At 54.3% G+C, this 22441-nt stretch overlaps 1 protein-coding gene across 4 annotated transcripts in view; it reads right to left on the reverse strand.

Moving 5' to 3' along the window:
- Positions 1-5087: 5087 nt before the first annotated feature.
- CAMK2A (calcium/calmodulin dependent protein kinase II alpha) overlaps positions 5088-22441 on the reverse strand; it is a 38986-nt gene continuing 21632 nt past the window's right edge. Inside the window, exons 8-19 of one of the 4 annotated variants that reach the window (XM_068959516.1) lie at positions 21923-22006; positions 21182-21276; positions 20622-20744; positions 20038-20121; positions 18577-18619; positions 16334-16374; positions 12185-12217; positions 11041-11089; positions 9261-9336; positions 8113-8207; positions 7495-7723; positions 5088-7239 (exon numbers count right to left, since the gene is read on the reverse strand). In XM_068959516.1, coding sequence (XP_068815617.1) covers positions 7236-7239; positions 7495-7723; positions 8113-8207; positions 9261-9336; positions 11041-11089; positions 12185-12217; positions 16334-16374; positions 18577-18619; positions 20038-20121; positions 20622-20744; positions 21182-21276; positions 21923-22006 — 956 coding nt within the window. In that variant the 3' untranslated portion in view covers positions 5088-7235. Of the gene's footprint in view, positions 7240-7485; positions 7724-8112; positions 8208-9260; positions 9337-11040; positions 11090-12184; positions 12218-16333; positions 16375-18576; positions 18620-20037; positions 20122-20621; positions 20745-21181; positions 21277-21922; positions 22007-22441 lie in introns of all 4 variants that reach the window. The other 3 variants (XM_068959513.1, XM_068959514.1, XM_068959515.1) reach the window with 3 other exon arrangements.

Raw genomic sequence — 22441 nt, forward strand, 5'->3', positions numbered from 1 at the left:
AGGGGATTTAAATTATTCCCTTTACCCCACTGAGAGCATGGGGACCAGCTCCCACATGTCCGCATCCCTCCTGCACAGCCTCCCCATGCCCTGGCGATGCTGAGCGCGGCTCCAGTTCTGCTCTCATCCGTGTCTGCTTCTGTCCTCCTCGCCACGTGACCATCGATTGCTTTCTATGTCCTCGTCGCCATCAGCCCTGAACCCCACCGTGGCCAGAGCCAGCAGGGCTGGTGGGTCTCCCAGAGGTCCCCTGCCCCGGCCCCATCTTCCCTGGCCCCCTAGGCTCCAGTAGAGCCCCTGGGCTGGAAAGCAACTTCAGCCGCTAGCCCCTGAGTTAATCATTAGAAGTTGGCCATAAAAGTGTCGCTGATGGAAAGTTCAGGCTGCAGCGGCTGGGGATTGGGGAGGGCCAGTCATAAACATTTATGGCCCCAATGAATCCCTCGCTCTAACCTTGACACTATTTGCTGAGCAGGAGGCCCCAGGAGGTCGTGGTGTTGCCCAGCCGCCGCCGTGGGGAGCCTGCCCCGGGGAGGCACGCACAAGGGTCCGCCCAGTGTGACGTAGCAGGCGGCCAGGTCAGGCATCGCGGGGTAAGGAGGTGGAGATGCCTTGATCTGAGCAAGGCTTTTGGCTCAGGCAAGGCTAGGAAACACTTGCTGAATGCTGGATTCGCGTGGCTTAAGGCCCAAGTTGCTTTTGCAAGCTGAGCACGCAGCCGGCCCATGCGCCACCCTCGGCTTTGCAGCCCGGCTGCTCTGGCCTCCACACGAATCTGATCTTGCTTCCTGCCCACATGGGGTCCTGGCCACATTCCCTAAATTCCCCTTGTAATCCCGGGATCCTATCTGCTGGGGTCTCCCTTGGTAGCTATGATAAATGGGAGAGGTGCTGCAGAGCAACGGGAAGGGCAGGGCAGAGATCGCGGCTGGGGCCGAGGATACAGCAGGGAGCAAGGCTGAAGCAGGGAAGACTAAGGGAAAAAGGTAATGGGGGCATTTGCAAATGGTATATCCCCCAGTTCATGTGTGGCCGGGCATGGAGCGATATGGGGTGGGTTGAAGGGCAGCGGGGCTGGGCAGGATGCCCGGCTCCCGGGCACTGGCTCGTGCATTTGTACCCTGCACCTGGAACGGGGCCCAGGCTTCGATGCTGGCCTCCCCGCATCCCTGTCACACATGCCAGTTTGGTTCCTTCTACCTGAGTGTGCAGGGCTTTCTCCCAGGTTTTAGCAAGGCTTTTCCGCATAGCCAGAGCTGGCGGGATGGCCATGGGACTCCGTGAGGAGAGGTGGCCCTGGGCTAGGTCCCTGATATGCCTGGGGCATGCAGAAGTCCAGCTCTGCCCAGCGCTTCTGCTCTGAACAGGCCTGGGAAAAGGGAAGCAAGCGCCCATGGGAACGGTCTTTTGCTGACATCTCGTGGGCCTGCTGCACCATTGCAAGGCAGGCCAGGAGGAGCTCAGGGTGCCCCTGACCAGAGCCTGCACCTGGCGCATCTGCACCCCCAGCACCCCTACCTCGGGGAGGAAAGAGGCTCTGCTACCTCCTGCTGCTGCCCGAAGCGCGACCCGAGCCTGGGCGCTCTCAAAGACAGGACCGTCGCGACGGGAGAGGCAAGGCAGCGGCAGACATCCTGAGTCACGGCAGTGATGGAGAATCACCCGTTTCCATGCTCAGAAGTTTGTAGCTATTTATTGCACTTGAACACCAAGAATAAAACTGACAATCTCCCTCCCTCCCGCACCCACCCCGCCCCCAGTCCCCCCGCCGCCCTCCCCAAATATAGCGTTGGATCGGAGCAGTGATCATTCCGTTCACAGCCACAGGTTCTAAAAACAAAGAAAAAAGAAACAAAATCCTCCCCCCCACCAAAGCTCGCAATGAATCCAACACGGTCACATCGCTCGACAGTTCGAGTGCACTTACAAAAGAGAGAGAAAGGCTTCAGCTGCAACCGTACGGAGGTACAGACACAAGGAGATGGGCAGCTTTCCCCTCCCCAAAGTCTGATTTTTGTTATGTGACAAAGCTTGGTATAGTCTCAATTATAATATATTTTTTGCAATCATCTTAAATAAATATTTCCATAGAGACTTCTTGTATGTATATATATTTTATATATATATAATATAGAGAGCGAGATCTCCTCTTTTTTTCTTAAACCACTGTTAACATATTTTCCCTGCTTATCCAAAAAATGTTACAAAAGCCCTAAAATTGTGCAACGGTTAGAAAAAAGGAACAACAACCCAAAGACAGAAGGAGCCACTCCATATACTCCCCGTATACTCCATCATCCCCTCTCCCATTCCCTGGCATCACAGTCAGCAATGGGGTGGAAGCTTTGCAACAGGGAAGGACCCATGGGCAAGGAGGGACTTCAGCCTAAGGGAGGGAAGCTGCAGGGTGGCCCTTGGGGGCTCACCAGTCTCAGGGCCACCCACCTCTCCTCTGATGTGCTCACAACCTGGTGAAGTGTGGGTTTGCCCTGTCCAGTACTCATGGGCTGGGACCTGCTCAGGGATATTTTGGAAATAGGTGATGGTGAGAGGTCTATCCTTCTAGTGGAAGGACTCCCAGCCCCCTCCCCCCCCTTCCACTAGTACTTACCTCCAAGGGATCCCTAAGGATGGAGAACAGGGTCTGGCTACCAAAATAAGCCCACCATTTAATGGTGGTTACATCAAAGAGCTCTGTATGCCATGAGATGCGTCCCATGGCAGAGAAGAAGGGTCGACCAACTTCCCGGGATGATCAGAGGAGAGGGTCACTGGATCTTTTGCAGGGAAACACATCTTGGTCCACAGCACTCCATCAGGCACATGCTAGGATGCCCTCTCAAATACAGCAAGGTGGCTTGCTGGTCTTCCACTGCAATCCTGCCGCAGCCTGCTCTACATCAGTGCTGGTGGTGCTGGGAGAGCCAAGCTGCCCTGAGCTGCTGCAGAGCTAGGCAGGGCTGCCCATGGGCAACTCTGCTGCTGCTGGCTCCCACTACTGTGTCTCTCTGGGGGTGAAAATTCACTGAGGATGAAGGGAGGGGAAGCAAGTTTGGGGTCAAGTGGGAGTTTGGCACCTGGCAGATGGGGCATTTCCCTTCAGCGAAGAAGGGCTGCCCTGGCCGGAGTTAGGAGCAGAGCATTCGCTTCCTCCAGCAACAGGTGGAGAAGGACCCAGAGCAGCCTGTTCTTCTTCCAGAGGGGACGCACCAGCAAGACCTGAGAAATGATGATGTTGCAGGCAGGACCTGGGCCCTGCTAGCTGGGAAGGGAAAACGGGCAACTCCCAACCCATGTCTGGAGCTGGGAACCTGAGACCACTGCAGCAAGTGCTGGGACTCAGCTCTTTCTTGTGGTCTGCAAGAAATGGAAGAAAAGATTAATTTGGAGGACGTCTGAGGTTTTTTTTGACCTGGTTGGCCAGGCAACCAGGTGAGAGTCAGGCTACGTCTCTACTAGGAAATTAAAAGTGCCACAGCATAATCTCTGGCCTTGAGGCCGATAGGGACAGGAGGTCCATGGTAGAAACTCCCTCCCAACAAGGTGGCCTCGTCCATATTGCTTATTGGGAACAACCCCTGGACCTTGTCATCTCCAGAGCCTTGCTGAGATTGTTGGGGCAATGGCAGTAGACACTGCCTAGCTTACGAGTATGGATGCAACCACAGCGTTCTTTGCCTCTGCCAGCCAAAGAAGGGCTGTGATGGCTGGGTTTTTTTTTTTTTTTTTAAGTTTTCCTGCAAGTTTAGAAGAAATCGGGGAGCACAGAGGAAGACAGAGAGAAGCTGTTCACCACAGCTACTAAAGGAAAGGATGGTGGTTTATTCAGTGCTTGCTCGGAGATGCTCTGGGGATATGGAAACCTGCTCTGGAGAACCAGGGCGAGGTAGGGAGAGAAACCAGGCAGAACAGACCCCTAAAGTGCAGGTGCTTAATACTGCCAGCATGGGCAGGTGGTGGGAAGTCAGGTCTTCCTTGGTCAGGCTTCACCTTGACTGGAAGACTAAAAGAGTTGAAACCTCAGACTGCTTCCCTTTGAACTGATCTGGAACATCTTGGGTATTGCAAGGACATCCAGCTGCCTCCAGAGGAACCTGTCCCTGGAGAGATGACCATAGGGAAGCCTCAAGGAGGAGATATCACCTCCAAGAAGGTGGTTTCCAAGAAGCTCAAAGCCACTTTGGAAATCAAGATGTTCCCCTAGCAGTGATTGCCTGAAGAGGGCTCTCAGGGAAAGGAGACTAGATCTGCCCCAGAATTTCATCCATGATCCCTGTCACCCCTGTCACTTCTCAGGCCAACCTCTCTCCAGCTGTAGTTGTTGAAGCAGCTTCACCCTCACGGCCCATCTGAGCACACAGCTATCAGCAGCTCTGAAACAGATCTGCCCTGCAGCCCAACTCAAAGCATGCCCTGAGCACGAAGAAAGAGTACTGGCTACAGTGGCGCAGTCACCTCCTTCCTCCTCTGTCTCCCCACTGATCACCCAAAATATTTCTGATACCTGGACAGCCTGGGCATCAAAAAGTGAAAGAGACAATTGCCATGGCTGGCTTCACAGACAACTTGGGAAAGGAGGAGAGTGAACTATATAAGAGCTGAATCCTTCCTTTAAGAAAAATGAAAACATTTCAGCACTATGACTGTGACTACAGGAAGAAAGAGATTCATAAAAACACCCAAACTACCTTAAAAGCTAATCCTCTCCCTGCATGGCTTTCCCTGCTTAAGGAAAGCTTTGGGGCCAACCCTTGCAAGCCAGTGTAGCTTCACTGTCAATGAGCACAGGTCTGCCAAGGTCTCGGGGACACTCATTTCTGCCCATGGAGAACCTGTGCAATTTTCCCCCAAAGGGGCATCTGCTACATACATCCCCAGCAATGATCACCCCTGTCCTCAGCACAGTGGGACACGCTGAACAACTCTGAGCCTGTTAATGCCCCCGACAGTTTGGATTTCTTCCCTTCAATCCAGCAGGAAAATATTTTTGCAGTCTGCAAGAATGCGGCTGTGTTTTGTGAGGCAGCTGTCCCTGCCTAGACAGAGCAAAGCATTCAAAACCACAGAAAAGGCAAAACACACGGTCAGAATTTACATGGAGAAAAATTTCCTTTTTTTCCTTTATGTCCAAAACAAGTGTTTTTTTGTTCATTTCTTTGTTTTTCAACACACGCACCATCTAGAAAGTTAAACGCCATGCAGATGAAGAGAGTGCAGTTAGAAAGTCCCCCAGTGGCAGCAGTGCACTGCAGTAGTCTCACATCAACAAGCAAAGAAATTCCAGTTGGAAAAAAAGAGTACAAGAAACGGAAGGATTACCAGAAAAATAACCACCCTCACGCCTCTTGGACCTCTACCTGAAGGCAAAGAGGTGATAATTCCCCATTCCAGCCCTGTCTTCTATCCTGAAAACCACATGCTGGTGGCTCCTGAAGAACCGCTGCCTGGGTTTGCCACTCAGGAAAATCCATGTGGGCCTGGGAAGGACCCCTGGGGACAAGGCCGTGCCCGGGAGGCTGCCACCTTTGCCCAGCCAGGGCGACCGGGACAAGATGCGGTGGCCTTGCTGCAGCCACGGCCACGCACAGGGCACAGGGTGGGAGACTCAGCTCGACGTGGCTCCCCCGCTCAGCCGTGGGGCCCCATTAGGAACGGCACTTCGTTACAACCCCACTCCAAAGGCAAACGAAACGAAAAACAGCAACCCCCCCAAAACTGCCCACCCCCCTGCCCCAAACAGTTGAATGTTTCTAGTTATTACATAAAGATCCATGTCAGCAAATACTCAAAATCAAGTTACGAAATACACAGTAGGTTGTTTTCTTTTTCCTATAAAAAGGCATGCGCTCAAAGTAGAAGAGATAGCTAAAGGCTTGTTTGTTTCTTCGAAGCATGATCAGATTCTGCAGAGTTTTATTACTAAAGCTTGCATTCCTCATCTTTGCTGGAAGGTGTTGCGTGGGCAATGACGTTTTGTATCTCAAATGGGTGGCCAGCTCGGCTGCCTTAGCACCAGCATTTACAACACTATGGTGAAGGCCGTGGTGCTTGGGTTTGGGGCACTGGGAGAAGGTCCAGGTGCTGCATGCGAGGGGCAGAGGCTGGCGTTCAGTGAGGGTGAGAGCTGGGAGCCAAGTCAGCTGCAGGTAAAGGATGCTAGGTGGGGAGAAGGGTGCAGGGAGCGGTGTATGCGGAGGAGAGCCTGCTACCACGCCAAGCCTGTTCTTGTGGCGACGCCTGGCTACCTCTCGGAGAGCTGAGCTCTCCTTTCCCGCAGCCACTGGTTCCTTTGCTGGGCCGATGCAGCACTGGGAAGCTGTTGCATACTCTTCCTCTCTTCTTCCCAGCTTCTCCAGGCCCTGCTCTTGAGGAAGAAGGGAGGAAGGAGGGAAAGCATCCCTGCTCAGACAGCATGCTGTCTATCTGCATGACAGCTCCCCAGCACTAGGGCACAAACCTGCTCATGCTCCTGGGAAGGAGCCAGCCTTACACTCCTGGGAAGGAAAAATAAAAGATAGCCTTTACTCACCCATCCAAATAAAGCCCTCCTCACTCAGAGGTGCCTGGAAGCTGAAATTTGCACATGGTTTAAATTGAGATTCCTCAGTTGAGGCTGCCAAGAAGTGAGAACTCGGATTGGGGAGAGTCCAAGACTGGAGCAGGTGGGAGCCATGGCATCAGGTATGGGACTGTGGTAACAGCGAGACAAAAATCCACTGATGCCAAGAGAAGGTCACCCAAGCCCCGACCAGCATGGAGTGGCTCAAAACCGCCTCCATGCGCTTTTCTTCCTTGGGGGGCCTCTGAGGCTCTCAAAGGAGGTGAGGGAGATAGATGGCAAGTCCTGTCCCATTTCATGAGACGTGCTGAGTTGTGAGGATGTTCAGGAGCCATGCAGTGGTGGGTGGAGGCCTTTACCCCAGGCATGATTCTTCTTGCTGGCCAAATGGTTGGGGTTTTTTTTGTTTACAGTTTCTCTTCTCTTCTTTCATGCAGAGAAAGGGGGCCCAGCATGAAGGCCCCAGTGGGGTTGCCTGTGAAGGATGGGATGGGGATGTCGATTCAATGTGTGTCATGTCAGCGGGGCCATTGCGTGTTCGTTGAGAGAAGCGAGAGGAATTCCAGCAGGAACCAAGCAGCAGAGCCAACAGCCAAAGTCCCACAGGTGAAGAGTTGGAGGGGATCTCCCCTTGGTAGTGACTCAGTGACAAACCTGATATAGGCAGGCCCGCACTTCAGCTGGAAAACACAAATTGGGCACAGAAATTTTTCATTTTTGCTGTCCCTTTGATGGGCCATCCTCTCCCCACTCCCTCTGGCCACCACCCTCCCATGGCAATCGCTGTTTCCCTTTCACCACAGAGATCAGGGGAGGACCCCACCCCTTTTGCATCCTTGCTGCCGCAAAGCGCCCGCGCCATCCTCTCCCTCACCCCGTGGAGCATGGCTCCTGGCCCCACCAAGCCCCCAGTGCTGGTTTCTCACAGGGCTTACTGCGGTAGGACAGAGGGTGCGCCAGATCTGTGGAAGTGGACGATTTGCCATTTGCCATCCCGGCGGTGCCAGATGCGAGTCTCCTCTGACTGGGCGGTGCGGGGAATCCCTCCCGCGTCAACGTACTGTGTGATGCGGATGTAGGCAATGCAGGCAGACTCGTCTCCCATCAGGTGGATGTGGGGGTTCAGGATCGTTGTGTGCACAGGCTTGCTATTCCGGGACCACACTGGCAAGGGGACAAGTATAGGTGGCCTTAGACAGGGAAGGAGTTCTGTTTTCCTTCTACCGGTTGTAGAAGGCAGCAGCAATGTGGAAGAGGAGTTCCTTCAGGTTAGGCTCTCTGCTTGGAGGGTTCGGGTAAATGCTGCATTGACAGGGCTTAGGATGCACAACACTTCACACAGAAAACAGCTAACCAAACAGTTTCTCTGCAATCCAACCCATCCTCAGCTGACCTAACAGCCTTGATTCACCTTCTTCTGGGATCTTTCAGATTCAGAAACGCTCCCAAAACCACCCTTACCCTCTTCTGTCCAGCAAGCTGATGGATGTCAAAACACAGAACAGGCTATAGGAGGTGAAAACGGTCCCTTGGGAGGGAAGGAGGCTGCTTACGGTTTTCAAAGTAGAATCGATGGAAATCCAAGCCTTCCACTAGGTTCCCCAGAGCCTCAGGCTCAAAGGCAGTCATTCCAGGGTCGCACATCTTCCTGGGGAGGCCAGAAGGGGAGGGAAGAGGAGAGAAAAAGGAGAGTTCATTTCACTGGTTCCATCGTGAGAGCATGCATGAATAACGCTCTCCAAAACCCAAACTGCTTGGGCTTGAGAGGGCTTCCCCTCAGTCCAAAATCAAGGCACCTCGACACAGAAGTATTTCCCTGAACAGCTGTGCTTGCTAAACTAAGCTGCAGGATTTGGGGCAGGGGACTTGGAGCACTGAGATGTCACAGGGAAAAGGTCGATGCTGCTTTGCTAGGCCCTCTGCAGTCTGCCGAGATGGGCCTCTCCAGAAAGCAATTCAGAGCAGAAGTCTGATGCTATAAATGCTCTCAGAGGACCTCTGTCCTTGTGCTCTACAGGAAGCCTCTACAGCCTCTAGCCCAAGGACCTCAGCTGGATTCCTCAAATGAGACAGGGTGAATTTTCCATCAGTCACCATGTCCAATTAAACCTTCCCAAGGTACTGTCTTCTTTGCAAGAGATAAAAGAAAAACAGCAGGAAAAAAATCTAACTCACTCTGCTCTGTATTGAAATATCCCTGCTGCTGTTCTCCAAGGCAGGAATCAAGACCTGTGCTCACTCAAATAGCTAATTAAATAGGCCTTGGGTACAGGAGCATACTCCAAGGAACATCAGCTCAGCACGTGGAAAGCAGTTATCTTTCCAAGTACCCTAAGGCAATCTGGATATAATGAATACCGCGGACGTAATGCTCCTTCCTCTGTCATAAATCATGTCTACAGTTATTCATCTTTTTGCAAATCAGAAAGTGGGCTCATCCATGGTTATGAGACTAGAGAGACATGGTCGGTCAGTGTGAGAGAAACATCAGCTTTGCAAACACATTTCCCCAGACTCTCTTGGATCTTCTCTGTGCCCCACCTCCACGTCAACCTGCTCTTTCTGCACTTGGCAGCAGTAAAACCTAACAGGCTGTGTTTTTACAGGGAGAGCATGATTCCCTCTAGCACCTGCTCCAGTAGGCTGAGCTATTGACCAGCTGGCCCCCACACTGGCTCAAAACCACATTAGGCACACTCACGTGTAGGACTCAAAGTCGCCATTGCTTATTGCTTCAATCAGCTGCTCAGTTACTTTAATGATTTCTTGCTTCCGTACTGTTAGTTAAAAAAAAAAAAAAAGTAGAACACAAACCAAAAGAATTAACATTGCAATATCTGTGAGATATCGTTTTCTCACTAGAAACAGACCATCAGGACATCAAGGGAAATTGTAAGACATCTGGGGGAAGAGCAGGAAAGGGACTTGAGACAGATATGGGAAAGGGCCCCAGGTGGGGGGAAAAAAAAAAAGACCCTAAGTGAGGAAATACTCCAAAGTCAGGCAAAAAGTAAAAAAAAAACAAAAAAAAACAAACAAAAAACCCCTGTATTTTTCTCATTTCCTAAAGAGCAAGAGGCTTAATCACCAACTGGTGAGCTGCCCTTGGCCCAAAGAAGTGACACGTCTTGGTTTCAGCTTCACATCTGCACCAAGCCAGGACTTTCTATCCCAGCTCCGTATTGGGCTACAAACTCACAGCAGGGCCAAACTAGGGCAGGGCTGGTTCAAAGGATGCTCTCATTTCTGTCTAAGACAGGAGATTATGGTCTCAGCTGGGGAGAAAAGGTGGCTCAACTGGCCAAGCAACCCAGGAAGCCCAGTCTCCACAAACCTTCCCACCAAGCAAATACAAGGGGAAAGCCAGCAAAGGGCATACCACCATGCAGCTCGTCCCCTGTGCCTCCCACTGCTTTCCCAACCAGAGCTGGACAGGGGCCATGCTGCACGAGTGGGTTTAGCTCCCTGGGATGTCAGGAGGAGCTATGAGAGACAGCTCCGGGCTTATTAACGAGGCTCTGTTTCAAATGCAAATCAGTGGAATGCCTGAGTTAATTTTTTTTGCCACGGCTAATAAAATAGGAGGTGAAGAGAGCACACATCACGAGAGAGTCATTCATAAGAGAATATGGAGCCCCAGTCCTTTTCTGGATGCAGGGCAGAGCACCTCCTGCCTCCATGACCTCTCTCATGGGAGCCATGCCCTGGGAGAACAAATGTTCAATTAACTCTAATGTCAGGCCAAAGTCCATCTTGCTTTGTGCTGAGTTCACTTCATCGAGAGACTTGACAAATTAGCACCAATAAATTATTCCCTGAGTTATTCTTAGAAAGCCGGCTCTGACATGCAAGAAGGAGAGAGGGAATGAACACAGGAAAAGGCAGCAAGTGGACAAAGCGGGCAGGAGGATGGGGCAGCATGGGCAGACAGACTGCAGCCCATGCAAAGACTCAGCTGATCCCAGGAGGGTTCAAAGCGGTAGCCAGCAACGTGCCTCCTCCACAGCGAACCCGCGGGCACCTCAGTCAAACAGGCTGAAGCTGCTCCTGGAGTCTGACTGTACCTTCAGCCTACATGGTATGATGAGGGCCACCACAAACTTCCCAAGCAGTCTAGATGCTGCATTAGCAGCGCCAGCTTGACAGTAGGGTGTGAATAGCCTCCTTTCTGAGCCAGTCATTTTCATGACTGCTTGCAGGGAACTCTTCCATTTTTTTGAGTGCCCCTCTCCTCCTCTCCAGCAGTGCTACAGCACAACTACTCATGTCGACATATCAGCAGTGCAACCACCTGCATTGGCCTCAGTCCACGCTAGCATTTCATTCATGTCGAACGAAAGTAACTTCTGAATGGCCCAGAGGGATCTTGCCTGCCGTAGGTTTTGGCGTAGGCAGCATCTGTTTTGGGGGTGGCTGGACTAACGCACAAGTGTTCCCCTCTGAAATAGCCTGCCTCCCTCCCTGGGTGCCCCTGCCAGTACCTTTGGTGTCTTCATCTTCAATAGTGGTGTTAGTGCTCTCCGACGATTCCTGGGCAAAGAACAAAAAGGAAACGGGAAAGGTGAGACCAGTCTTCTCCCTACGCAAGAAGGAGCTTGTGTGTTTGACAGCCCCCCGAGTTCGACCTCACAGTGCTCAACTGTGCAAACGGACAGAAACCAAGGAAAACACCGGCAGGTCAAACCCGTCCTCAACCACAGCTCTCACGTAGTGATGGCAGAGCCCTCCCTGACTTCCACACCTTGTAGCCAAGGGCACAAGAGCTGGGCTGTGGAGGGTCTTGTAGGAACAGTGGTGCCTTTCCTACCAACACCCACAGGGACAGACACGGGGCAGGTCCAGGGGGTGGTTTGGCAGGTTCCTACGAGCATAGCAAGAGGGGCAGGGAGAGGGGCTGTGCAGGGGTGGAAGACACCATGTTGACCGTACAATAAAGAGAAATGTACAAATTAACAGCAAGGAGGAACTGGGATGAGAAAGAAGAAGTGAGGGAGCAGGAGTGCAGGAGCGAGAGAGACCACACTGACCATAGAGTAGGGAGAGAAATGTACAATAAAACAGAGTGCTTCCGAGACCCACATGGACCACCGAAGGCTGAGACACAGCTCTTTCAATAAACAGCTGAGCACTACACAGATTTTGGGGAGGGGGTACTGACCCCCTGTCTCTCTCCAGGAGCCCCATCAAGGCGACTCTGCTAGCGGAGCTAGAGCAATGGCTCTGCTAGCTCTTCCCAGCAGAGCCTTGCTTATGTATTACCCATAATACCCCGATGTAGGTTGGCAAGGTGTCCCATGACCATACAGTCCCCGCAGAGGCATGGAAGGTGTTTCTCCAAGGCTCCTTGGACCGATGCAGCCTGCAGACCTGAGTCAGGAGAACTGGGAGAAACGGCATGAGAACCCATCAGCAAGAACCAAGGCTGGCTTCCCACCAGCTGGCGGCCAGCAAGTGCCTGCACCAACCCTGTTAATGGGGTTTGTGGGTGATACGGCTTTGAGAATGTCCCTCCAACCCCAGTGTCCCTTCTTCCCTACCCCAAGGTAACTTCCAAAAATGGGGGAAGGCTGGAACATGTTGAGAAGCCCAGCAATATCAGCATTGAGGAAGACGAAGGACACTCACCATTAACTGAACGCTGGAACTGGACTTTCTTTTCTGGAAAAACAAGGAGAAGAGATGGAACAGGAAGAGACACAGAGTGAGAAAGGCAAAGAGCAGCACATGAAAGGGAGCAGCTCCTGAGCCACCCTTCATGGTCCTTGTGTAGGGGCAAGCAAAAGGTGCAGTGGGCCAATTTGATGCTCCTGTAGGGACGTGCTGCTGGCTGCAGTGCTGCTGGTGCTACACAAGCACCTCCCCGTGTTTCTCCTAGCACCTTTCTCTCCTGACCTACCACAAATCTCTGTTATTGCTCATCCCAAGGCCCCGGCTAGTCCAAAAGGGAGTCTCCTAGAGGTAGGTGATCACTTTGGTGACTTTGCAACTGTGCAGCCAAGGTCACAGGAACAGAACCTAGGTCTCAGGAGTGGGATGCTAAAACGCTAAGCCAACTCTACCACCTCAAGCACTCAATTAGCTCTATAGTTTTGGAGCTAGATTTGTCTCCAGTACTAAGCCAGCTGGTTTAAAGTTAGCATGGCTGTTGCTGCTCTACCCTGAAAAGCAGACACATCGTGCAGGAAGTTGTCCTGAGTACAATCCCAGTCCTTTATACTAGGACGGGGCTCCTCAGAAGAGGAGACCTTACACATGCACATTTTTATCTCCATCCTTGACTACCACCACTAGGCTTTAAGGTCTTTTAATTAGATGAGTCCATAGTCAAGTTTCTGCTTGCAACCCCAAACTACTCTGAACCATCCTTCCTTTCTGTGCTCTGCTCTCCCTCTCCACCTCCTATCTGGATGAGAGCTGAAGGGGCGTGCACATAAGCCTCATGCCTTTTCTCCACTTCCAGCTCCCAGGGCAGGAGTCACAGGAAGCAACAGGAAATGCCAGTGTGCAGGAATTAAAAGCCGCAGTGCCAAATAAGTATTTTACCAGCACATTGAATAAGGCAGCAGCTCTGCCCACCCAGCAGAGGGAGAAGGAGCACACAGTGTGAGAATCTCTTGGAAACGCCCATGCAGCAATCCATCAGGGTGTTGGGATTAGTAAAAACTGCTAATGTTCATTCCCACTCATTCCTCCTTCCACAACCTACATGGCTCCCACCAGCACCCTCGCTGAGTTCCATCCTCTGTTGGTGGAGCTCTCCCCTCCCTCACTGGGTCCTACGTTAATCCCGGCCCCTCCTTCTCTGAAACATAACAGATGTCCTAAAGGGCACAATGAGCTGTGGTATTTCAGAAGGAACCTCATGGGAAATGGAGCAGCCAGAGTCGCACTATCTGAGGAAAAAAGCTGCAGGAAGCGCTCACAGCTTCTGCTAACCAAGGACACGACACGGGGCAGTAAACTGCAGAAATTTCAGACGCAACAGAATGCAACACAAAGCAGTGACCGCATTAAGTTTGGACATACAGTAACAGGATGCAACATGGGGCAGTGAGCTCATTAATTTAGGACGGGACAGGATGTGACATGGGGCAGTGATTTCATTAGTTCACAACGTGACAAGATGTGACACTACAAAGGGCAGTGAAGGTATCATAGCTTCTGGGACCCAAAGACCTCCTAGAAGGAGTCCCCCTGCCCCAGCACAGGGTTCATGGGGAGTTTTTGGTCTTCTGAATGCTTTTGGTAGGGGAGGAAGCTCCTCGGGAGGGTGAACTTTGCGGCCTCTCAGCCTGGACTAGCAGAGTCCTGGTGTTGGAGGGTTGTGCCGGCAGGCTGGAGGGGCAGCACCTGCTGTACACCTACGTGGCTTTGGGCAGGAGCTCCAGACGTGGCTGCCTGTTACTTGCCTGCTCTCATGGGAAAGTCAGTCAGGCACGTTTCTCCAAGCAGGGACACAAACCTTCCGACAACCGCACAGTGCAGCCTGACTTGTGGCACAGCTCACTGAACAAGCAGGACCTTCCCCTCCCCACCTTCCCATCCTCTGCGGTGAGGTGCAAGAGCAACGTGCACTCAGTCAACCACCCTTGGGTCACAGGGGGTTTTCAGGCCCCTGCCTTGCTTTTCCAGAAAGATGAAGAGGAACGAATACAACTTGACTTCTGCCAGCTGCTCACGTTGGGTCATAAAAGCTTCCTCCAGAAAAGTCAGTCTCCCTGTCACACTTTCTATGCCCCCATGAGGTAGTTACACTGCAAATCCCTCCAGACTGAGCAGGACAATGATATGTGGGAATGCTAATGCAGAAGGTAAGCAACCTGTTGGGAGTAAGCTTTCCTCTACCTTTGCTGTCTTCCTCCTCCTGGATATTCCTTAGCTGATTTGGGTAATGCCATTTTGCTACCTGCAGCACATGCCCAGGATAACGCTCACCCTCAAAGCTACTGCCAAGGCCAAGAGAGAACACCATTAGCAAGTTGGGCTGGTAAACGGTCTTCTAACACCACACCCACCCCTGCCATGCTAGAAGTGAAATTCAAGGCTACCCCTTTCTACTGGAAAATTAGATTCAGGACCACACCTGATAAAGCCTTCCCATTCGACAATCTGTCTTTCACAGCTTAATAAAGCATCTCCTGATTGCTCTCACCAACACTCCAGCAATTCGCACTCAGTCACCTCTACGTGGTCACTTCTCAGGCGACTCCCAGAAGCTGCTAGGACCTCACAGGAGTAGAGGACAGACCAGCAGTGACTGAGGGGTGGGTTGCTGTGACTCCCATAGGGCCAGCCCCTCTGGGCCAGCACTTTTCAAAACTAACAATCCCATCCTAGAAACCGCATGATATCCTGTCATGATGTCCCAAAGCAACGTTCTCTCATAGCAATGCAGACCACCAACTTCAGGTCACAGAACAGTGCTGGGTGGCCAGAATGTTTTCCTGTGGAGCCGAGCCCAGGTTTGAAGGGTTACGTACGGTCTTAAACCTTGCAGGCTTGGCCTCTCCCAGCCACTGGGTCTGGAAGGAGTGGGAGACAAATAATTCATTGCCAGACCTCTGGCTCCACCGAACATTGGACCAAAGAAGGGAGAAGCCAGCTGAGGGCTCTGCTCTTCCAGAACCTGGTGCCTGTCACAACTCAACAGCTTGGTCCCTACAAAAGGCCACAGAAAGGAGAGAGGCCTTACTGCAAGCACACCTCGAAAGCTCACACCTTGCATCCCTGCCCTAGAGTGGGAGGATGTAACCACACAACTTCTCAACAGCTGAGCAAGCACTGGTATTCATGAGGCCTGGGAAACAGGCAAGGAGCGAGAGAGAAAGACCTTTACATAGGCAGTTCCCTTCTGGAGAAGACAGACAGAGCTTGCTGATAACCAGATCTCTATCATCAGAACAAGCTGTTGGGCAGGCAGGTTTTTGCAATTGCCTGCCTCCGGGAGCCCACCTTGTCCTGAAGAGCGGTGGCCCACGAGCAGAGGGGTAGGTGAATCTGCAGCACTTTCTGCAGCCTAAGAAACAAGGACCTCCAAACACCGGGTTGTTTTTGGTGTTCTGCCAAGCAGGCATATACTTTTTGGCTCTAAACTGAGTGCTCCGGGCTGGGAGTGGTGCTGAGAGAGTTAAATGCACCCAAGTGCTACCACAGTTGGAGGACCTGGAGGGCAGCAGGCAGGCTCAGAGCTCTGCAGACAGAGCCCAGCTCCAGCTCGGGACCAAGCTGCGATGCACAAGCCGGCAGCCCCCAGCTCTTCCAGCCAGGCTTCCCTCGGGGTGCAAGACTCCGGTGAGGGGCAGATGTGGCAACCCTGCTCCCCGAACGGCCGCTGCCAGCCTGAACCCTGAGCAGCTCCTGAGCTCGAGTGCAAAGCTGCCTCCTGCCCTCTCCCCTCCCTCTCTTGATTCAGCCTCTCCCCTCCTCCCCGCTCTACCAGCGACAGCAATGGGACAAGTATATTTTTCAGGCAATTAAGCAAATTCTCCCAGCATGGCCCTCCTCTCCCCGTTTGAAGCGGCAGCCCAGTCCCTCCATTCACCGCGCTGCAAAGCCACCTCTCCGCCGCTCTCCGCGGGGGCCGGGGAGGCAGGCACGCCGAGCCGGGCGGCAGCCCCGGGACGCGCTCCCAGAAGCGGGCCAACAACTTCTTTTCAACGCGTGGGTTGTCGCTGCGGAGAGGGGGGCCCCCATCCGCCGCCCCCGCCGCGTGGCAAGCCGGCGGCCGCGGGAGCGGCCTGGGAGGCAGGAGAGGGCGGCAAGGAGGGGACTTACCTTCACGCCGTCATTCTTCTTGTTGCCACCGCTTTTCCCTCCTGGAGAGAGAAGGAAGGAGGTTAGGAGAGCCAGGCAGGGCACCAGGACCAGCAGGCCGAGGATTAGCAGCATGATGCCGGGCAGCGCGGCGGCAGGACACCCCGGGCGAGGCAACGGGCTCTTCCTCTCGCCAGCCCTCGCTGTTGCGACCTCTCTCTGCAGCCCCCAGCGCTCACAGGCCGCCTCGCCGGCGCTGGCCCGTCTTGCCGTGGCTCCTCTCCTCCACGGGCATGTCCCGTCTCTTGACGTCACACCAAGCCTGTAGGGCGCCTCAAGGGGGGGGCCAGCGCCCAGGGCCGGGCAGAGGGCTCCGGCCCGAGCCTGCAGGGTGCCTGGTGGGACCCCGGCCCCGGCCTGCCGCCCCCAGGTGCTGTTGGCTAATGAGCGCGGCGCGGCGCTGAGGAATGGCCTCTGCCCACCCGCTGCCCTCTAATTTTAGCCCCATGCTGCCGGGATCATGTGCTGCCGGCCGGCCGGCCCGACAGCTGCAGCCCACATTTTGACAATGATGAAAAGCAGACGCCTTCCCTGGTGCCCACCTACTGCTGCTGGCTTTGCCCCAGCCCCCGGGGCTGCTGCTGACCACCCGCTCCCCGGTGGTCCCCGTGCCCTGAGCACCCACCGGGAGCTGCACGGGACCAGCAGGGCTTGACTGACCCCGTCCCGTGCCCGCCCGGGGCTGGGCAGGGGGATTCAGGTGCACCCCCGGGCTCTGCGTGGGACAGGCCGCCGTTAGGAAAGCGGCCTCTGAATTTCCTGCCCTTTGATGCTTTGTGTCTGATGTGTCTCCCCGGCCGGGGCCTGATATCAGATCCCCCCAGCTGTTAAAGTCCTCCAGCCCGGCCGCAGGCTGCCCACACGTGCTAAATGCGTCAGTGCAATCCCCCCGCCCTCGCGACAAATGTGGATACCAAACCCAGCCTCGGCTTCAGTGCTCCCCCACCGCACCTTGCTGGGCCCGGGAGCCCCCGTCCCCCTCCTACCCATCTCGCTTCCCACTCTGCTTCAGTGAAACCACCTGAAACACCCCTTCTGCCTGCTCTTGCAGCTCCTCCCAGACCCTACGCCTGAGCCTCTGCCACAAGCTGCCCAGCCACGAGGCCTGTCCCAAGGCCATGGGTCCCCGTGTCTCCCAGCCCTGATCCATTTCTCTTCCCCTGGATGGACCCATGTGCTCCCCCCTGCAGAGACCTGGCTCAGCGTCTCCAGCTTGACTCCTCCACCCTCTCCTGCGCTGAGCAAGCACGAAACCCATGTAATGCCAAATAGCCATGTTCAGGCCCTGAGCAGAGGCTCCTGTCGTTCCCTGGCAGGGGTTTCTGCTTGGGCTGCCCCAGCCTGCTCAGCCTGCCCTGCGCCTGCAGCATCACTGGCTTTGCTTCCTGGCAAGCATGGAAATCCCTTGCAGCTAGCCCAAACCGAGGTTCCCTGACAACCCCCGCCAGGCTCATGCATTATGAGGGAGTCGGAGCCCACCAGGGTCTGCAGGCTCATGGGTTGCAGAGGCTGCCGCTGGGGAGGGTTTGAGGAAACAACTTGACCTGCGCTTGGCTGGCTCTTTTTGGGTGCTGTGCCTGGAAATCAGCTGGGAGCTGGTGATCCCTGCCAGGGTGATCCCAGCTGCAAAACTTACTTCCTAGTTGGTCGAATATCTCCAGAGGAGGAAGCTCCCGGCCAGAGCTGCAGGGCGCTGGGGCTGCGTGGGGACTAGTGCCATGGCTCAGGCTGGACTGCTGCACTTGGCCCCTGCCAGGCTTCTCCTGCGTCTCTGTGCAACCCTCAGGACTAAAACTCCCCGCTGAGGACAGCAGGCCTCAGCCCTTGTCCCATCCAAACCCTGACACGAGCGGGATGGGCAGGTGCATAGAAGCCCTGGAGCCCCAAAACTCAGGGGACAGCTACACTCCAGACAGACACCTTTTCTCCCGCACCCCAAGCCAGCCATCAGCCTGAAGCCCCAGCTCTCCTGCCTGGCCCCGATCTCCCCCAAACACTATGCCCCTCTGGGGTGCCAAGCTGCATCCTCAGCTCCATGGCGAGACCCAGGGCAGCTGCCCTTTGGGCCAGAAGAAGGGGAAGAGGGAGGAGGCAGCCGGTGTCAGCTGAGCTCCTGGGCGAAGCTGCCTTCCCAGGGCCCTACGGGCGTTCCCGGCAAAGAGCAAGGGCAAAGCCGGGGTTAGAACCCCGGAGACGGCACCTACCGGAGAAGTTGCGCGTCGCCAGCATGGTGGTGAGGATTGCTCCCTGAAACACACAAAAGGCAGGAAGGAAAGGGTGTGCTGGGCCTCGGTCCGCTGCACTTTCCCACGTGCCCCCCCCCCCCCACCCCAGTGCCCCGGAGGAAGGCCCTACTCATCACCTGTCTTCCTGAGGCTTTGCTGGGAGGAACTGGCCCACAGGCCAATATTCCCCGCCTGCCATCAAAACCAGGCTCGGTACCTGACTCCTTAACCCTGATGCCAGGGTGTTGGGTTGCATCCTCTGAACCTGCCTCCCCTCTGAGATTAAAGGGATATTAAATATCCCAGGGCAGATTTCGGTTTCGTTCTGCTGTAGATGTAGAGGGACACCACTGAGCAGGGAGGGCAGCTGGTTGAAAGGGGAGTCACCGAGAGCGGAACTGTATTTAATTGTAATTAAAGTTGCACCCGCTAACAACAGTAGGGTGGGAATTTTTCATGGTAGCAAAGAACAACATTCAAGATAACGTTTATAAAAATGTTTCCCCTCTTCCAACTGACTCTACTAACTAGTTTCTTAGTGTATAATGAGATTACTTTGGACTAATTGGTTACAGTAATGGATTACTGTTTTGAAGTACATGCCTGAACTAATTTGATTACTTGTCTAGCTGAAAGGTAATAATAGTTTATAGCCAGTTTCTTGTCTTGATAATCTTGTTAGCAGCCTGCAGCTATACTGCTTTGTGCCACAACACATTCAGGCCTGAAACGCTAACGGGTCTGATTATTGTACAGGTCAGAGCCCTCCCTGCAGCGGGAGAAGCTGAGGGAGGCTGTTGATGTTACTGGCTCTAGGGGAAGCATTTCCTTTTCCAGACTCGTCCGGAGCCAGTTCCCAGAAGGGTGCCACCAGCTAGGGCAGAGCAGCCACGCAGCGGAGCTCTTCAGGGGTATCCTGTGATTTCAGAGCTGGCGAAGACTGCCTGGCCACAACACTACCCAAGAAGGGAAAGTCTAAGGGGCTGCTGGCACAGGTCAGACTTGCCTCAGCTTTTTGCCTGCCTACACACCACTTCAGCTGCTCCTGGGACGCAACGTGGCTTGTTCAGGCCCTGCATCAGGCAAAGAGGTCGTGCTGAGTTGCTCGGCTCCATGTCCTGCTGTCGGAAGGAGCTCTCTGACACTGTCCCCAGGGGAATTTCCTCAGCCCAGTTTCCAATGTGGCCACAGTCTTGCTATGTGATTCAGTGCCTGGCTTCACAGTAGCCTTTTCCCAAGCAAAGGGGCCCCTGATGCAGCCACTGGCACACACTGGCCTCTTTTCCCTCCTTCAGAGCAGATCCCCAGTGTGCATCACTCCCATAGCCTGACCCAGAGACTCCAGAGACACACCCTGGCCTTCTCCACTCAGGCAAGGAATCCCAAGCCTTCTTGCCATGCTTTTTCCAGCCAGCTTGGAAAGGAGAGCATGAGCGTTACCTTCAGCTTCCTCCGGGCATTGAACTTCTTCAGACAGTCCACAGTCTCCTGCCTGTGCATGCATGATGCCACAGTAGCACGATGCTGAGAAGAGAGAGAGACTCTGCTTAGAGAAGGAGAAAGAGGATGGTGAGGGAGAGGAGAGTGGGCTTTGAGGGGAGCCGAATGCAGCATCGAGGGAACATGTCCCTGCACTCACACACCCCCACACGTATGCCGTCTCCCATGGCTGAGATGCAGGCTGTAGCTGCATGCAGCAACAGCAGCAGATAAAACTTTAATAGGCAGCAGGAGTTACTGGCTCTCTTGAGTCAGCAGGATCTTGTCTGGCAGCGTGGGAGTTTGCAGGGAGATCTTGCCGCCCCCTAAGTTAACGCCTCAGCTGCCTGGCCACGCAGTGAGGAGCTGATCCAGACTCTGCAGGGTGAGCGGCACGGCTGCAACCCTCATGGGTTGTCAGTCTCCACTGCATGCCCTGCTCCTGGCCACTGATGTGAAATACTCATACCAGAACTGGTGGGGATGCCCTCGTGTCCCTCCCTCTGTTCATGGCATCTAGCCTTTCCCATGAATGCCCGACTCACTGATATCCAGGGGTGCTTCAGAGCCTCTGCTGCTGTGATGCGCTTGGATGGGTTTATGGTTAACATCTTGTTGATGAGATCTTTTGCTTCAGGAGTGACTGTGTCCCACTCAGGGGAGGGGAACTGCCAAAGCAAAGGGAGCAGGGTGAGAGATGGTGACAAGCAGTGGAAGCAGAAGCCCTTCTCAGACCTCCCAAACGAAGTAGGGCTGGTTCTCCTGCAGCTCTTTGCTTCTGCCCGTGAGACAGTGTTGGACAGAGAGGGATTTGCTGCACTAGCTGGAAAGAGCTGCCAACCGGAAAACTGGATAGCAGAGCAGGGGCAGAGGGGGAAACGCAGGAGGCCCAGGATAACACCTATTTGTCCTGCACTGCGTGCCTGGCCAGCGCATGTGTGTAAGGCAGCTCGGCCGACCCTCTGCAAGCAGGGCAGAGGAAAGAAACCAGCTCACATCTACCTGAACTCTGTCTCAATGCTCCCCAGGAGCAGCAGACTGCAATGCGGGGACGGCAGGAGAGAGGGGAGACAGCGAAAGAGGAGAGGAAGACAAACCCACTCACGTCGTAGGCCCCAGCCTTGATCTGCTGGTAGAGGCGATGCTGGTCTTCATCCCAAAAGGGAGGGTACCCGACCAGCAGGATGTAGAGGATGACTCCTGTCCAAGCGAGGGAGAGCAGATGTGGGTTAGGTGCCAGTAAATGGCAGAGAGTTTACACGGCATGAACAGACAGGCAGGTATGAACAGACCCAAACTGGGTCAGTTCCAGCTCCAGGAAATATATTGAGAAAATTTTAGGGAAACAGGACAATCTGCTCCCTAATTAAAATGACAAAGCCATGCTGGCAGGCCTGGCTCCTTGCTGATGCGCTCAGCAGCTGGGGAGAGAGGCAGCAGATACAGGCGCACAGGCCAGGCAGCCACATGCACCATCACAAGCCTGGCATGCTGGAAGGGCTGGCGATGCCTCCTCCCCGTTGTAGGTGGTGTGAGGCTCCCTGCAGCTGCAGTGCTCTGGTTCCCCAGCATAGGGTGGGAACAGGCCAGCGGCTCCCATGCTGGGGGCTTTGGGTCCAGAGGAAGGGGGCTGAGCTTTTAGAGAAGGGTGCTGCTGGGCTGGGAAAGTGACTGCTGCTCTGGGGACAGCACAGGGCAAGTGCCAGCTCCTGCACAGGTGAATACTCTGCCCTGGCATCACTGAGAGGGGCCCCCTGATGGTGGCTCAGGACATGCTGGTTCAACAGCCTGCCTGACCCTGCAAAGCCGATCTCGTTCCCAGCATTTCAACCCCGGTCTGACTTACCACAAGCCCACAGGTCCACAGCTTTGCCATAGGGATCCTTCCGGAGCACTTCTGGGGAGAGGTATCCCGGAGTGCCAGCAAAACCTAGTGACCACAGAGCCCATCACAGCACCATGTTCCAGCAACACCTGGCTTTTGGCCAGCCACTGCAGGAGATCTGTTTGCCCCAGGCATGGCACGATGAACCGATGGGACAGCCAGCGTTAGACGCTTGCTGTACAGGGGATCACAGGGGTGCTGAGCCCATCCCCACGCCAGGGCATAAGGGGTGCCTGTGTCTGGAGCGTGCACCTCATGGCTACGTATGCACCAAGCCCAATCCTCTGACTTCCCTGCTGGATTTACACCTGAGTGCCTGTGCCATCCCCTGTGTCCTCAGGATAATGCCATCAATGAAGAGATGATCAGGTGGGTCAAGGGAGGGTGAGCTAATGAGGTGCAAGACCTGACCCTGGAAGTAGTGCTGGGAGAGCTTGTAGCAGGTTTGTGAGAGCTTCTTCTCCCTGGCTGATCTCGCTT

The sequence above is a fragment of the Struthio camelus genome, chromosome 13 (assembly GCF_040807025.1).
Source record: "Struthio camelus isolate bStrCam1 chromosome 13, bStrCam1.hap1, whole genome shotgun sequence".
Lineage (NCBI taxonomy): Eukaryota > Metazoa > Chordata > Aves > Struthioniformes > Struthionidae > Struthio > Struthio camelus.